This window comes from Haematobia irritans, chromosome 2 (assembly GCF_050003625.1).
Source record: "Haematobia irritans isolate KBUSLIRL chromosome 2, ASM5000362v1, whole genome shotgun sequence".
Classification (NCBI taxonomy): Eukaryota; Metazoa; Arthropoda; class Insecta; order Diptera; family Muscidae; genus Haematobia; species Haematobia irritans.
Genome location: NC_134398.1, coordinates 174772261 through 174790930, shown reverse-complemented (window position 1 = coordinate 174790930; position 18670 = coordinate 174772261). Strand labels below are relative to the sequence as shown.

Genomic DNA, 18670 nt, shown 5'->3' with positions numbered 1-18670 from the left:
TTTTACTTCAAACATAGCATAATTTCTACTGGAAGTCGAGTCTTAATTTGGAAAATAAAGTTGCCATTAACTCGTTTTTAAAGGACTTTGATAGCATATGAAGAAAAAAAGCTGAGAAAGCGAAAAATTAAAATTTGCTTCCTAGAAGCAAGTACACAAAACCTAAATTTAAAAGAGAATTATGTCTTAAAAGTATCCTTACTTATATTCTCCGCTTCTTTGGCTCGGAATTAATACCAAATTTTTTAAAGTAAAGACAAAATCTTTGCAACCGAGTATGCTTTTTTTCAGTGTATGTATGATTGGGATTTTACTGGATTTGACTTTGATTAGATTAAGTTTAGGAAACCGCTGTTCCAGACTCATTTATAATACCAGAGAGAATGAACTTGTTATCAATATCTACAAGCGTCTTAAGTTTTCTAGAGTTTACTGTACAAAGTAGTAATTTGACCAATAATGTGCTATATGAATTTGTGGTCTGGTATCTTAGCACTTCAAGAAGTGGTTCACCATGCGATATTAGAAAAGGTTTAGTAAGGCAAGTGTACACTCATAGAAAAAATCATGCATGGCGTGCTCATTTCAAAACGATTCGTTCATGAAAGTGAATCAACACACATGTGGTGTCAAACTGAGAACAGGCGGAGTCAATCTGACAACGATAAAATGACACCATGCGTTGTCAAAACAACAACCAGCGTTCATGATCTGAAAACGTTACGGCTACGACTTTATAAACAAAATTAAAAAAAGATTTCCGCTAGCGTGACTCGAGCCTGTGTATTCTGCACCATACGCGTTAACAGTCGCCTTAGCACATTGCACCGCCGAGGGAGTTGCCATAATAACGTCTAACGATTATTTTAAGACTTCTCATGGCCAAAGAAAAACGGATGCCGTTCATGAAATCGTGAACGCCCGTGGACGAAATTGTGAACATTCTGTTTTGATTTTTTGTGAACGTTTCCGTTTCATTTTGTCACCGTTCGTTCACGACTATGGAACGTAATTTTTTCTATTAGTGTAGGTTCTCTTAATGTCATATTATATTTATTGCCTTCAAATAAATTTGTCAAGCAGTCAGATGCAAAAAAGTCAACCGACTTTTCATCTAATACAGTCCATGTAATTTTTTTTATCCTACAAATTCTACTTAATATGAAAATCCAGTCAAAATTGATTGACAACATATAGCCGGATCTGGAAATCACAGTGGATTATACACTGGCAAGCCTCCTCGAGAAGCAAGCGACCGTATACCGATGGTTCCCAACTGGACTGACATATAACCTTATGTGGCCTGGAACTTGAGAACGCACAAAGATTACCTATTCAATATGATGGCCTTCAAGAAGAAATATTAGAAATTAAGGAGATGGCAAATTGGTTTTAGACGTATTGTTCCAATAAATAATGGCATCATAACTCTATAGACTCAAACAGTCCAACAGTCTGTGCTTTTCAGTCCAAAAGTGACCATAGGTTATTACTATATTGATGGATGATCACAGACCATATTACGTGCGAAAATTGCAAAACGAGTGAAGTAGATATACAGGGGAAATAGAACGGGAAATAGCTGCTGTACCGATGGATCGAAGTTGGATAAGAGGACGGGACATATATGGACCATAACACAATCCTTCAGGCAGAAGTGCGTGCCATAACGGAATGTGTTAAATAGCTCGGAAATAACATGAGTCAACAAAACATTAATAATTTCACAGATTGCCGGAGCGCAATGAAGGCAATAGCAGAAGGTTTGATCGCTAACCGTATTGGCATGCAAAATCACTATTAACGACTACTCAGAATATGATGCGGCAGGTTCCGCATCATAGACATGCCAGAATAAGAGGAAACGTAAATGCAAATGAACTGACGATAAGAGCTAGGACACATGCCATAGGAAACTTGGAGAATGTAAAGCCAATAGAGGCAATGCGGGCCGAGTTGGATGAATGGGCACGGGAGACATATAAAGCAATGTGAACCAATGCGGTAGGATGGCGAAAATACTATGGAGTGTCCCAAACGAGAAAAAGCCTGCAGAACTACTCAAGAAAAGAAAAACGACAGTAAGGAATAATGACGGGGCATTTGGAATTGCGAGCAAATCAGCGCCGAATAGGAGCATCAGGGTATGATGCGTGTAGGACGTGTTTTGAGGATGATGAGACCTCGGAACAGTACAGCTCTTTGTCAATGTCCTGCCTTTACATGGGAAGAGGTGTTTCGGGACCTGGCCCATTTTGGAAATAAATTAGCGAATCGTAAGGGATCCAAAGATCCTGGAATAGAAGAAGGTATGGTGGAGACAAGAAGTTAGAACGCACAACAAGTCGAATACTGGCTTAAGTGCATGTAAGCCGATAGGACACAAAGCAACCTGAATCCTCTTTTCAACCTAAACCAACCCTACCGTGGTTCCTGCCATTTGAAATTCTGTAACATACTGATTAAGATGATTGGAATTTTGTCACGTTATTCTCATAGAATTGTTTGATTTGGCGATTTTATTCTACCCAGCAACAAAATTTGGAAGTTCTTCCTAGAGATGGACTTAAGTTCACTTTCACACGATCCATTTCTTGACAGACTTAGAATTTCAGATAGAGATAAAAACTGACAAGTTTTTCTTTAATTTATAAACGAAATCCGAAATACTGAAATAGCATCAGATCTGAAGAAATCACTGCAATGGATGTTTAACAAGATGACTTCCGTCCTATACCAAGCCCATGGAAAATTCATTGCCTTCGAGTTAATTCTGCACGACTTACGGATCCAAAAAGAGCATTTTCATTGTTTTTTGGGCTACCGAAATTTTTCCAATTAAAATTTTAATTGCGTTTTAAAAAATATTTAATTAAAAATTTAATTGGTTCAACCAATTTTTTAATTGAAACAAAGATCAATCACAAAAATTACGTATATCAATTAAGTTTTTAATTGGAACAGTTAACTTTTTAATTGACGTTGGTGATTGTTACTGTCATTTCTGTGATTGAAGACATTAGGTTAGGTTAGGTGGCAGCCCGATGTATCAGGTTCACTTAGACTATTCAGTCCATTGTGATACCACATTGGTGAACTTCTCTCTTATCGCTGAGTGCTGCCCGATTCCATGTTAAGCTCAATGACATGGGACCTCCTTTTTATAGCCGAGTCCGAACGGCGTTCCACATAGCAGTGAAACCACTTAGAGAAGCTTAAAACCTTCAAAAATGTCACCAGCATTACTGAGGTGGGATAATCCACCGCTGAAAAACTTTTTGGTGTTCGGTTGAAGCAGGAATCGAACCCACGACCTTTTGTATGCAAGGCGGGCATGCTAACCTTGGCACCACGATGGCTCCATTTCAATTAAAAATTAATTGGATCAATTCATTTCGTGATTGAAGACGAAACATTTTTTTCTTTGTACTTTCTTTGTACTTTTAATGGATAATTTTAACTTTATTTTTTTCAAATAGTTTAAAAGAATTAATAAAATGGTAAAAATTATTTAAATTTTAAAGTGCTAAATTCTAGAAAATTGCGAATTTTTCGGATCACACCTTACGAATTGATGCAAATTCAGTGCAAAGGCTGTGAAATGATGGGCATCCGTCCTATGACAAGCCCATGTTAAATTCATCGTTTTTAGACCAATTTTCACTTCCGGATCCAAAATGAACTTTTTCACTACTTTTTTGGCCACGCTTTGTTTGCTGGGAAATTCGTTAGTAAATCAAAATCGGATGTTTCTTTTGGTCCCTAAAATAGATGTGTTAATTATAGACAGCATTGGTAAATCTTTTTATAGAGCAGGCTGTAAAAATCTCTATAAAAAAAGCCACTGCAGATTTTAAAGTATTTTTTACTAGATACTATATTTGAAAAATGTTTTTTTTTCTATTTTAGAAATCCCCGTGTACCTTGCCATTCGATGCCACAAATTGATTTGAGTGCTTGGCGGGAAAATGTTCAAGGATGTCAGATTGGAAGTCGTCATGTGAGAGTTGGTGAATCAGCCTTCCCCTCACCATGTACCAGTTGTGTGTGTTCAACAGAAGGGGTAAGACAATCTATTAAAACATTTAATAAAGTTAAAAATTAATTTAATTTTGTTTTTATTTTTTCTAAATTTCAGGCCCAATGTGCCTCTCTCCGTATTACCGACTGTGGTCAACTGATCCGTCAATGGCCCAAAGAGGCCATTTTACGCGATGAAGTTTGTAACTCACAGTGCGGTATTTATTTAACAGGGCAAAATGGTAATTTCAATGCCCAAGCGAGACAAGGAGCTCAGGTACCACCACCATCACGTGTACAGAGGTCGAGACCTCAAAATCTCTTCAAGTTCCCTGATTTGACCCCGTTCATAGCATCGTTGTAAATTAAATGGTACTTTAAGTAATTTTGACAGAAATAAGTTTATACATATATATTGTTTTAATTATATTTTGTTCTAAGTTTATAATATGATAAACTACACAAGAACGAACCACAACAAAATCCAACAAGTCCGCCATTAGTTAAACATTAAAAAAAAACAACAATGATAATAAAATAAAATAAATTTAAGTCGATTATTATTAGTTTACAAGCCGCAATCGTTTAAAGAGAGGCTTAAAAATATTTAACAAAAAATAGTTTTTCCTCTTAAAAATAAAAGAAAGAATAAAACAAAACTAAATATGAAAAATTAATGTAAATAATTAAAGAAAAATACATTTTTCATAAAAAAAATATATTTTTTATTAGATCGTACTTAAAACTAAATAAGTAAATGTAAATAATTTTTGCTAATACAAATTTCTAGCGAAGAGTCGATAAAAGAAATATTTTTAATCTTCACAAAAACCGAAACTTATAAAATTATTATTTTGTTTTTGTTTTATAAATATTAAAGACTTTATATTAATGTATTTTCTTCCTTTATTTATGCATGTTTTATATATAAAAACAAAACACCAGTACTGCAATATTTCTTTAAGCAAGGCTTGTTTATTTAATGGCATCATCCTAAATTAATCGAAAGCAGGGATATATTTTTATATGACATAATAATATTGAAGTCAATTATTATATCATATAAAAAAAAATTTAATAATATACGAATTTTCTTGCCTAATATAAAAGTGACAATTTATAATGTGCCTTACTTTGGGAAATGTTGCCAACGTTCAATTTTTTCTATAACAGAAAATCACTTTATATTTTATAATTTTAAATTTCCTAAATACATATTCTCAAACAAAAAACATTTTCCTATAATTTTCGATTTATAATTTAAATAATTTTCCTCGCCCTCGTTTTGTTAATTTTTTTAGTCTTATTACTTTCTTAGTTATCACTTATTTTTGGTTAATTCTAATCTTTTGTATTTTTTGTTTTAATTTTTGAAAACTGCCCCTTTTAAATATGCAAAAATAAACTCTATGGTTATTTTTTTTGATTTTATATACCATATATATGAACATAATTTTATAATTTGTATATTTACTTTATTTTATAAAAAAAAGAAAAACAAAAACAAATAATTGTATTTGTAATGCATCCTTGTAGTGGTCAATTAGAATTCAATGCATTTCTATTGCTTATTTATTAATAAATTATAAACGAACGAAGAATATGTCAATCAATTTAGTTAACGAACTTTAACAAATAAATATAATTTATAAGTCCTATATATGAAACTACTATTTATTGGAATACATTTTCAGGTAAGATTTAGCAATAAAATTCTAAAATTATATTGAGTACATGAAACATTTCAAAAAACACAGCATACTTGGCGCATCTATTTTCGGGCCTGAAGTATCTCTAAAATATACTCGTATGTACTTTATACTTTATTTGTAGCCGGAAATCGACATTTCGATGTGTGACAAAATGAATGGCGAACTTATTATACCCCCACCGCCATCTCAATTTATAGATTTAAACAAGTATACACGGCCTAAGTTCTGCCAGGCCGAATCTTATGTACCCTCCACCATGGATCGAATAGAAACAATCGAATTACTTGGGTTGCGGTAACAAGGTATCTTAAAACTAATTGTAAGTAGTTATAGAAATAAAATTTATTTTGACAAAATTTTCAATGACAATAAAATTTTGCCAAAATATTCTATAGAAATAAAATTTTGACAAAATTTTCTATAAAAATAAAATTTTGACAAAATTTACTATAGTAATACAATTTTGACAAAATTTTCTATAATAAAATTTTGACAAAATTTTCGATAGAAATAAAATTTTGACAAAATTTTCTATAGTAATAAAATTTTGACAAAATTTTCTATAGTAATAAAATTTTGACAAAATTTTCTATAGAAATAACATTTTGACAAAATTTTCTATAGAAATAAAATTTTGACAAAATTTTCTATAGAAATAAGATTTTGACAAAATTTTCTATAAAAATAAAATTTTAACATAATTTTCTATAGTAATAAAATTTTGACCAAATTTTCTATAAAAATAAAATTTTGACAAAATTTTCTATGGTAATACAATTTTGACAAAATGTTCTATAGTAATAAAATTTTGACAAAATTTCCTATAGAAATACAATTTTGTTAGATTATTTTTGGGGATCGGCTATATATAACTATAGACCGATATGGACCAATTTTTGGCATGGTTGTTACCGGACATATACTAGAGCAATGTACCAAATTTCGAAGAGGCACCCACAAGAATTATGGGTGATTGCAGCAGCTCGCCAGATTTATCCTTAGCATCGCCAGGTCTGATAACTGACGTTTCCTGGCAACCCGTCATTTCATTGGGTTCACCTCCGGGACATCATCAACGCAGCAGCAGCTCGCTTCATACCCGCTGGTCGAATTGCTCAAGTGAGGCCCAACTTCCCAGCCGAAGCGGTGGGACTCGTAGACGAGCGTGATGAACGCCGTTGTGCTAACCCTGCTGATCCTAGAATCAGTGAACTGAATCTAGAGATTAGTCAGATAGTCGACGAGCACAAGCGGAACACTTGAATAGATCACCTGAAGCAATGTAACTTAGGCACAGGAACTGGTAAATTGGCGACGTGACGGTGACGGATCCGAAGAGATGCGCCAGATTTTTCAACCAACAGTTTGTCGAGCATCCCAAAAAGGAGAGCCACTCGTCGTATACGTGGTCTCCGAGCCGATGACGCACCACAATTTACGACAGCCGAAGTTACTAATGTCATCAACAGCGCGAAACCATCCAAGACGCTGGGCCACGACGGAATTTCAATACTAATGCTGAAGCATCTGGGAATACTGGGAGTTGAGTACCTGACCAGACTCCTCAATTTGTCCTTAGAATCACTCATTATACCCGATGTCTGGAAGATGGGTAGGGTGATTCCACTATTGAAGCCAGGCAAAGACTCGAGCAAAGGTGAATCGTACAGACCGATATGCCTTCTCTCGCCAGTAGCCAAGACACTTGAGGCACTACTCCTCCCCAGCCTTGTGGAGAATTTTTCAGCTGCCTACCATCAACATGGATTCCGTAAGGTACATAGCACGATGACATCCTTGCATGCCATTTCAGCACACATCAATATGGGACTCAATCAGCCCAAGACGTGTCACAGGACGGTCCTTGTGGCGCTTGACTTATCGAAGGCATTCGATACGGTCAACCATGCCACACTATTCGAGGACATCGAGAATACGTCCCTACCGCCAGGAACCAAGCGTTGGGTTCTGAATTATCTGTGCGGACGCCAGTCGTATAGGGACAGGAAGTCAAAATCTCGTAGAGTTAAACAGGGTGAGGTGATATTTCCGGCACTGTTTAATCTCTACCTGTCCTCGATTCCACCCCCTTCTGACGGCGTCGAGATTGTATCATATGCGGACGATTGTACAATCAGCGCATCCGGGCCCATTGTTGATGACATATGCAATCGATTGAATATCTACCTCGCTTACCACCAAATCCTCAGCCACACTACTCACTACATGGACGGCGGATGTACGCAGGCAGTTGAATGTCAGAGTCGACGGCGAAGTAATTCCGACCACAAATTACCCCAAGATTCTCGGGGTCACATTTGACAGCCTTTTTAAGTCGTCCGCCCATGCCACTGCAATTTGCAATAAACTCCGCGGTAGAAACAAGGTTCTCAAGTCGCTTGCCGGCAGCACTTGGGGTGCGGACAAAGAAACCTTGTTGACTACATATAAGGCAATAGGCCGGTCAGTGGTAAACTATGCAGCGCCAGGGTGGACACCTCAAACGAGCGACACGCAGTGGAATAACATACAGACCTGTCAGAACGCTGCCCTTAGAACTGCAACAGGATGTCTCCGCAGTACACCCCTGGATCACCTTTATGCGGAAACCAAGATCATCCCAGTGCGTCGACACAATTACATGTTGTCAAAGCAGTACCTCTTGGGTTGCTATCGTAGTTGTCATCCAAATCACCATCTTGTGGATAGACAACCTCCACCCAGGAATGTAAGGATTGATCTTCACCTTCTAGAGCCCGAGATCCAGCGTTATAAAAGAGAGCCTCTAGATCAGGCAGCATATCAGGCAGGTCTGAACAGGATTCATGAGGATACTGGAACTGAAGTGGTGAGAAGCTACAAGGTTAATCTTGTTCTCGGAGTCCGACCGTCGCCCATAGCACCGGAGGAGAGAGACCTCCCACAGCAGAACAGGGTAGTTTTGGCCCAACTAAGATCAGGCAAGTGCAGCCGCCTCAATTCCTACTTATCAGTGATTCATAGCAACGTAGCTGACATGTGTCCCATCTGTAATCAAAGGCCACATGACGCTCGTCACCTTTTCACTTGCCCAGCTAAGCCTACCCGTCTCACCTCCAGATCACTCTGGACACACCCCATCCTTGTTGCAGATTTCCTTGATCTGGCTACTAGTTGAACTACACAAGCATAGAACAAAATGGATGAAACTACATTAAAAACTGTTACAGAAACATTTACAAAATTTCAACCGAATCGGATGAATTTTGCTCTTCCAAGAGCTCCGGAGGTAAAATCTAGGGATCGGTTTAAATGGGGTTTATATATAATTAAGACCAATTTTTGCATGGTTGTTAGAGACCATATACTAAAACCACGTACCAAATTTAAACCGGATCGGGTGAATTTTTGCTCTTCCAAGCGGCTCCGGAGTTCAAATGTGGGGGATATTAACTTATTTTTGTGACATCGGCGTGATTCCAGCGTTTGTAATACTGTTTAGTTAAATTTTTTTAAAAATATTCAAAATTTTCTAAACTTAACCAAAAGTTTTCTTCCTGGGGGGTTCACTGTTTTTTCAGTGTATGGACCAATTTTGGCACGGTTGTTAGATACCATATACTAACACCATATACCAAATTTCAGACGGATCGGATGAAATTTGCTTCTCTTAGAGGCTCCGCAAGCCAAATCTGGGGATCGGTTTATATTGGGGCTGTATATAATTATGGACCAAATTTCAACTGGATCGGATGGATTTTGCTCCTCCAAGACGCTCCCCAAGCCAAATCTGAGCGTCGGTTTATATGGGCGCTATACGTAAAAGTTGTCCGATATGGCACAGCGTGATTTCAACAGACAGACGGACGGACAAACTTAGATCAACTCAGAATTTCTCCACGACCCAGAATATATATACTTTATGGGGCCTTAGAGCAATATTTCGATGTGTTACAAACGGAATGACAAAATTAATATACCCCCCATCATGCTTTAAAAATTATATTTCACCAACTACTTCAGTATAGCCAATTCAAAAGAAAATAGTACTCCGAATTATACTCACCTCTTTCCAACACTCATCCCAATGAATTTTATGTTGCGCCTTAACTTATGCGTTGAAATAATTCGCAAACTATACAAAGTCTATATGGTATCAATCATTAACATATAAATCGTGAGATCGCTCTGGAACTATATAAAAACATGGACCGATATGTACGAAATTTGGCAAATTTCATTACATCTAAACTGCCTCTAGATTTAAAACTTCAGGAAAATCGCATAAAAGTAGAGAGCTATTTATACTCAAGAAGTAAAATCGTGTTTGTGAACCCACCAGGAAGGGAAATTTGATATTGGAGAATGGTATTGAAATCCTGCAAAGACAGAATTAGAATTGAAATGTTTGCTATAAAAAACCTTCGGGTTTCCCTAGAAAAAGAATGGTAAAGTGGTGGCATACGCAGACGCTGTGGCTCTAGCAATAAGGGGAAAATTCCCACCCACAATCGGAAATGTAACACAGAGAGCCCTCCGGATGACTGAGAAGTGGGCGAAGAGAATGGTATTGGAGTAAGTCCTGCAAAGACAGAATTAGTCATGTATTGCAAAGATCGCAAAACTCCCACGGTTAAGCCCATATCCTTAGGGGGTATTAAAATTCCCATCGGTGAGTGTACAAAATGCCTTGGCGTTAGTTTGGACAGGAAGCTGAACTGTAAGCTTAATATTGAAGAAAGGGCGAGAAAAGCCACGGTAGCTTTGTACTCGTGCAAAAAGGCAATAGGAAAAAAAGGGGGGGCTAAAACCGAAAATTGTACATTGGCTACACACGGCAGTGGTTAGACCTATAATGCTATATGGTGTTGTAGTCCGGTGGCCGGCACTTCATCAAACGACAGGTTTAGATAAAGTTCAGCGTATTGCGTGCCTGTGTATCTCAGGCGCATTCAGTAAGACAGGAACAGATTTCCTTAATGTCATGCTGCATCTATTGCCTTTAGACATTTTGGCCAAACATTCAGCTGCAATAACGGTTGTGTGGTTGCGCGAACTATCGTTGTGGTCGGAAAAAACATACAGTCACAGTTCGGTCCTCAAAATAATGCCATATGTGCCTAACGTAGTGGATTACACTCTTGCGAAACCACTTTTCGACAAAAAGATTGAAACTCTAATTCCCAACAGTGAGGCGTGGTGTACACAGACCCCGGGGAATAAACGATATATAAATTTCTACACTGATGGCTTCAAATTGGATGGCCAAATGGGTTTCGGAGTATATTCTAAAGATCTGAAAATTCGAATAGCGAAAAGATTACATAATCACTGTAATGTTTTTCAGGCTGAAATATTAGCAATAAGAGAGGTGGTGAATTGGCAATGTTCCAATAAATATTGGCATATACTCAGTCAGTCAACCTGCAATAAAATCCTTGGACTCTGTGTTTCTTAACTCGAAAACGGCCATCGATTGCCGCAAATCTCTCAACGAGATGGCTGAGCAGTACAAATTCACCTAATATGAGTGCCTGGCCATAGGAACATACCGGGGAACTGCGAAGCAGATGAGCTTCCAAGGCTATGAACTACCTTACATATTCCAGGGGAACTATTTTGGTATGCCTCTGGCTACCTACAAGCTCTTACTGCGTGAGAAGGCCAATGTTCGATGGGATAATTGCAAGGGTTGTAACAACACCAAGAAAATATGGCCCCATTTAAACTTAAACCGCACACTAGATATGCTAGTGTTCTCAAGACGTCAGATATCATTTCTGATATCTGCTATAACGGGTCGCCTGATAGGCGAATTTGCAAAAACTATTGGTGCGAAGTCTAATGACTACTGTATTAGCTGTCATGAGTGCCTGGCCATATGAACATACCGGGGAACTGCGAAGCAGATGAGTTTCCAAGGCTAGGAACTACCTTACATACTCCAGGGGAACTATTTTGGTATGCCTCTGGCTACCTACAAGCTCTTACTGCGTGAGAAGGCCAATGTTCGATGGGATAATTGCAAGGGTTGTAACAACACCAAGAAAATATGGCCCCATTTAAACTTAAACCGCACACTAGATATGCTAGTGTTCTCAAGACGTCAGATATCACTTCTGATATCTGCTATAACGGGTCGCCTGATAGGCGAATTTGCAAAAACTATTGGTGCGAAGTCTAATGACTACTGTATTAGCTATCATGATGTGAAGGAAAAGGAATCAATTAAACACCTCTTGTGTGAGTGTCCTGCATTTTGTGAAAGGCGTAAGCGAATTTTAGAGGCATATAGCTTTAGATTAATGGCGGACCTGCAAAACGTTAACTTAAGCAGTCTGCTAATGTTTTTTGAACAATCTGGTTGGTTCAACAAAAGAAAATAATAGAGAAGGTTCAGTGGTTAAAACTAGAAGTGCCCATATGTAACAGGTACTTTTAGTTAAATGTGATATCACAATGGACTGAATAGTCTAAGTGAGCCTGAAACTTAATCGGGATGCCACTTTAAACTAACCTTTGCAATACAGTTTAGTTATAATTATCTAAAAGTAAACAAAAATTTTCTTACTGATGGGTTCACTGTTTTACGCACGATTTTACTTCTTGAGTCTAAATAACATAGGGCTCTACATTTATGCGTTTTTCTAGAATTTGAAATGTAGATGTATTTTGTATGTAATTAGATATGCCATTTTGGTATATCGGGCCATGTTTTTATATAGCTCAAGAACGATTATTAGATACAATTATTTTTCTTTACTTTAAAAAAAAAATTTCGAAGTTCGAAGAAAAAAATTGGATTGCAGAATTGCAAAAATGTCTTTAGTGCCATAAGAAGTTTATGATGGGTGCATTATTGCTAAAATTTACAAATTTTAAGAAATTCTGAACTATTTTGTAGGAGACACGAATTGAATAAATCTTTATGCTTCATTTGTGTATAATTTTCCCCCCTGTATTCTGACCATTCTTGGATGTTTTTCAGCAAGTTTAGTTCTTTCCTGACTAGTGTTGGACATTATAGTTCAGTGTAATGATCGCTCACTTCGGCTCTTTTCCGATCAACGAACTAGTTCGGTCAGTTAGTTCATTTGTTCATTTACGGTCAGTAACCGGTTCATTTCAACTTATGTTGTTGCTTTCTTCCAGTTTATCATAAATGAAACCTATTAGCCTTGCGTTGATTTATTCATCCCAAAAGCACATGCGAAAATAATCCCGAACAGCTTATGTGCAAAAAAGATCGATATTAGCGTAAAGGCAGAAAATTGTCCAATTATTACGAAAGCGAAAATAACTGAGTGATCAAAATGATAAAATGTGCTTAGTTAGCTAAACTGACATGGTGAACGGAAAAGAACAATAGATGTGAACTAGTTCAGCTCACTCATTTCAGTGAACCGTTCAATTGAACTAGTTCGTTCGCGAACTACCCAACTCTATGCCTGACCAGAGAATGAAGCCGCCGACGATTTTAGCCGCCGCCGACTAGTTTTTACCAGTCGAAGCCGTCGCCGAATTTGTCGACTCAAAGTTAGCCGCCAATTAATCAAAAATATTGATTTGAATCAGAAAAAAATTATAAATAATGGATGCCTTTTTTTGTCAAAATGTTTAACTTTCCACCCAAAATCCGTCAGTATCAAGTTGCTATAATAATTTTGCAAAAATTTGACTAATTATGTGTAAATGTGATTTTAAGATAAGTTGTACAACTAATCTCATTACCATTCGGATAACATCAAATTGATTTTATTATGGATAATTGTCCGCCGTCGATAAGACAAATTTATATCGGCTTAGCCATCAAGCCGCCGCCGCCGGAGGCAAAAAATTAGTATTAGCCGCCGCCGACAAAAATGGGTCGGCTTCATTCTCTGTGCCTGACTCTTCTTTTCGTAGCAGCGTCTATCCTTGCCAATTCTTCATAAAACTTTTTTATATGATCAGTCCAAGTAATTTGTAAATACCGCCTTAACTTATGCTTTGAAATATACTATGTCTCCAACTACCATAGTATTGCCAACTCATAAGAAAATAATACTCCGAAAAAACACAACTCTTCTCAACAATCATTGTCAACCATTTCATAGGGCGCCTTAACTTATGCTTTCAAATAATTCGCTAATTATCCATTGTCTTTTGTATGGCTAGACAAAACATCAACAAATTAAGGTAATTGGCAACACATAAATATGCCAAATTTAGCATATCTTTTTATGGACCTACAATACATCTATTTTTGGAAAATAGGATAAAAACTAGGTGCATGTATATATGCTTACGAATTCAAATAGTATGCTCGTATAATATGAAACATATTTGGAAAAATGCCTTGGTGTCATATTACGTTCATATGACGAACATTTGAATTGATGTTTTGATCTGCAATGTTCAATGGTTTTTGTGGCTAAGCGTGCTACGGCTCAAATACGCTAGAGTTCAAACTGGTATTTTGTGAAGTCTTTTCTTCTACTAATCGGATTTTGCATGTATAGAAAGCACGTGTTTAAACCAGAAAAGCTAAATCATTTAGGACAGTATTTCTGGATGTAAAAATTACTGTAATATAACGTGCTTGTGCGTCGATCTGCAGGTATCAAGTACAATAACGTATAGCATATGAACATAATACTTCGGTCAAAAATTCCCGGGATTTATTCAGGGAATTTAAAACATCTTTTTTACTAAATAAAGTTTTTTAGCCCAAATATTAAAAAGATTTGGTTTTTTAATTATGTATATGAATATTTAACAAAGTCGACAAAGGAAAACATAGTTAATGATATCTTTGTTGAAATCCATATATTTTATATTTTATTATTATTTTCTTTTTAATGTACATAACATTTAATTTAAGAAATTGAATTTCAAGAAATTTAGACATTAAATAATTAGATTTTTTGAATTTCTTTTAAATTAAATATATAGTAATTATTTACATTTGAATATAGCTTTTAAAAATCATATGTCTTACCAGATATACAAAAAAAAATTGGTGAGAAAGTAATCTATTTAAATAACATAGGAATTTTATAAAGCGAGTAGGGTTGTATATATTTTTAATTACATTTATTTTAATTAAATAAAATCAATTGTAATTTATGTTTTGTTTTGTTTTGTTTTGTTTTTTTTTTTTTTTTTGTAATAACAAAATTGAATGAATAAACACACATTGTTTTCTTTTTTTTAACATATAGGGAGTTGGTAATATATTAAATTATTTTTTTAACAAAGAATTACTTATTGTTTTTGTTTTATATCTAAAATTATTTTTTATTTTAAAAGTTTTCTTAAGATAAAATCACAAAATTATACTAAATCTTTTATATTTATTTTTTGTTATACGTTTTTGTTTGCTTGTTCCTATGAAATTTATTTTTTAATTAAATAAATTAAAAACAATTAATTAAATTCGATAGATATATTTGCAGTTATTGCGAATACAATTGAACTTTTTTTGTATGCATTGTTTTTATTTAAAAATAGAACTCATTGATAAATAATTAGAATGTAGTATTTACAGAATATACATACTTTAGAAAAGATCTTTGTTTTGTTTATTTAAGGGTATATTCATAATAATAAAACTTTTCATATTTTGTATTTGAATATTTATTGCAGTATCTTAGAGGAACTCCATTTTACACTAATGTTAAGAACAGTGTTACTTTAATGGCATATTTGTTACTTTTTCTACACCCAAAGAAATTTGTTAGTAGGGACAGCACAAAAGTCTGCTAAAACAGCAGAAAGTCTGCTGAAAAAGGGACAGCAGTCATTGTTTGCTGAAATAGCAAACATTTCCTGCTATTTTTGAAGCTCGATTACACTAAAACATGTTTTATTTTGGCTAAAACAAATAAAAATGTCATCTTAGGAGCTATCCTAACATAATTAACACAATATTTTATGAATATCTATAGTATTTGACCAAAAATCTGAATATTTCTCGAATTGAGGCATAACAGCAAACAAAATGTTTGCTGATCGTATTTAGGAGCTTGTAAGTATATTACAGTGCAAAAATATACCAAAAACTACTTTTGGTTCTTAAATAGGCTTTGGGGAAAATTGTATAACCTAAAAATTTTATAAATTGTTGTTCATTACGCCCTGAAGTACAAAAATATAACAGCAGACATCGACTGCTGTTTTTAGCAGACATTTTTCTATGAGTGTAGCCACTATTTTAATGTGTCACTAAGTATTGTAATTTTTTTTTAAATTTTGATGTCGTGTTGTGCCATTATTTAATTAATTCCTTTTATGCGACATTAATTGTTTGTAAATTTTGATCCCATTAAATTTACAGATGTGATTGATGTCTTAACAAATATCCAAGTTAAAGTTTCAATTTTCTTAACCTTACAACCTAACCTTAGAAAGGAAATTGATTTGAAAGAGCCACATCATCAAGAAACCCTTACGATTTTGGGAACTGTGCAGAAGAGCGTTGGGCTTTGAATGGCTCGTGAATTTAAATTTGACACACTGGATAGACGAGAGCCTAATAAGGTCAATCCTGGCATACGCGTCAATAGTTTGGTGGACATCAATGGAGAGGAAGTGCAACATAGAAATTTTACAACGGGTCTAACGTACATGTTCTCTTGGTATAACTGGGGCAATGAAATCCACGTCAACCAAAGTTTTGAAGACGATACTGGACTTAAGACCTATAGCGATTAGATTGAAGATGTTGGAAAATAGACGGCAACACAAAACCTGACAATCAAAGGATAATATGGGGAGACGGTGGGTGAAATAGCGTAAAAATCCATGATCGTACACCTGAGCTGCCGTGTGACACGAGTAAGATGATTCTGAGGAGAATGGGACCCGAGAACAGTTACCAGAGGGAAATAACTGCTACACCGATTAATCGAAGACGGCTGGGAGGATGGAAATGGGCGTATATGAGAAGGACCCAGACACCGAGATGCTTGTGATTGCCGGATCACAGCACAATCATGCAGGTAGAGTGTGTGCCATAATGGAATGTGAAGGTAATAGCAGATACTACGGTTCTATCACGAACCTTATTGGAAGGAAGCATAAGCATATGAACTGGCGATAAGAACTAGGATACATAGGGAACGAAACTTAGAGAAAGCAAAGCGACGGTCGGAAGGGCGACTAAAAATCCTAGGGGTTAACACAGATAAGATCCTTCCATATGAAGATTATATCCGATTAATCACCGAAACTCAAGCTGATGTAATCAAACAGTAGGACATATTTGTATAGGTTACAATTTGAGTTGATTTTTTTGTGGGCAAAGTTTTAGTAATGGACACCGGAAAAAACATAAAACGATGTGGTCGAAAGGGGAATAAAATGTCTCAAAAAGATTGGAAAGCACCTGAAGGATAGTACATTTAGAAGGCCCTTGGGAATCATGAACGGGCACCTAGCGATGAGTGAAGATATGTGCCTAATAGGCTTAGCGGATGATGATGTATATAGGGCGTGTTATGTTATGAGCGAGAAGATACCTTGGAGCACAACCAATGTCACTGCCCCGACATGGAGGAAAATGTTACTGAGGATCTTGATTAGCTTGGAAAAAGAGACTGGAAACAGTTTTATTTGTCAAACTTTGTCAAAATTTTATTTCTATATTCTGTCAAAATTTTATTACTATAGAAATTTTTGCAAAATTTTATTTCTATAGAAAATTTTGTAAAATTTTATTTCTATTTTTTTGGAATTTTATTTCTGTAGAAAATTTTGTCAAAATTTTATTACTATAGAAAATATTGTCAAAATTTTATTACTATAGAAAATTTTGTAAAAATTTTATTTCTATAGAAAATTTTGTCAACATGCCAAAAAAAATCTACCAGAATTTTGAGAAAATTTTATCAAAAAAAAAAAAAAAAAAAAAAAACAAAACAAAAAATCGTACTTCGCAAAATTTTATTTCTATAGGAAATTTTGTCATATTTTATTTGTAAAAAAATTTTGGTCAAAATTTTATTTCTATAGAATATTTTTTCAAAATTTTATTTCTGTAGGAAATTTTGTCAAAATTTTATTACTGTAGGAAATTTTATCAAAATTTTATTTCTATAGGAAATTTTGTCAAATTTTATTTGTAAAGAAAATTTGTCAAAATTTTATTTCTATAGAAAATTTTGTCAACATTTTATTTCTATAGAAAATTTTTTTGTTAAAATTTTATTTCTCTAGAAAATTTAGTTAAAATTTTGTTTCTATAGAAAGTTTTGTTGAAATTTTATTTCTGTAGAAAATTTTGTCAAAATTTTATTACTATAGAAAATTTTGTCAACATTTTTATTACTATAGAAAATTTTGTAAAAATTTTATTTCTATAGAAAATTTTTGTCAAAATATTATTTCCATAGGTTAGGTTAGGTTAGGTGGCAGCCCGATGTATAGGGCTCACTTAGACTATTCAGTCCATTGTGATACCACATTGGTGAACTTCTCTCTTATCACTGAGTGCTGCCCGATTCCATGTTAAGCTCAATGACAAGGGACCTCCTTTTTATAGCCGAGTCCGAACGGCGTTCCACATTGCAGTGAAACCACTTAGAGAAGCTTTGAAACCCTCAGAAATGTCACCAGCATTACTGAGGTGGGATAATCCACCGCTGAAAAACTTTTTGGTGTTCGGTCGAAGCAGGTATCGAACCCACGACCTTGTGTATGCAAGGCGGGCATGCTAACCATTGCATCACGATGGCTCCATAGAAATTGTATTCTATAAAGACACTGAATTTCTGGAATAAAAGAAGGCTATAAAAGAAAGAAATAGTAACAGCGCAAAAACCCGGCTTAGCTGTAAATTATACGACTTGAGACCACGGTTGCCACTCGAGCCAAAAAAATCTACCAATTGTGAGAAAATTTTATCAAAAAAAAAGTACCAAACAAAAAATCGTACTTTGGGAAATTTTGTTTCTACAGAAAATTTTGTCACATTTTAT

The 18670-nt window shown here is 35.2% G+C and overlaps 1 protein-coding gene across 1 annotated transcript in view; it reads left to right on the top strand.

The window, feature by feature from the left end:
- Positions 1 to 5678, top strand: part of LOC142226718 (uncharacterized) — a 147346-nt gene extending 141668 nt beyond the window's left edge. Inside the window, exons 11-12 of the mRNA XM_075296866.1 lie at positions 3910 to 4063; positions 4139 to 5678. Of these exons, the coding sequence (XP_075152981.1) occupies positions 3910 to 4063; positions 4139 to 4384 (400 nt within the window). The 3' untranslated portion in view covers positions 4385 to 5678. The remainder of the gene's footprint in view (positions 1 to 3909; positions 4064 to 4138) is intronic.
- The last annotated feature ends 12992 nt before the right edge of the window (positions 5679 to 18670 follow it).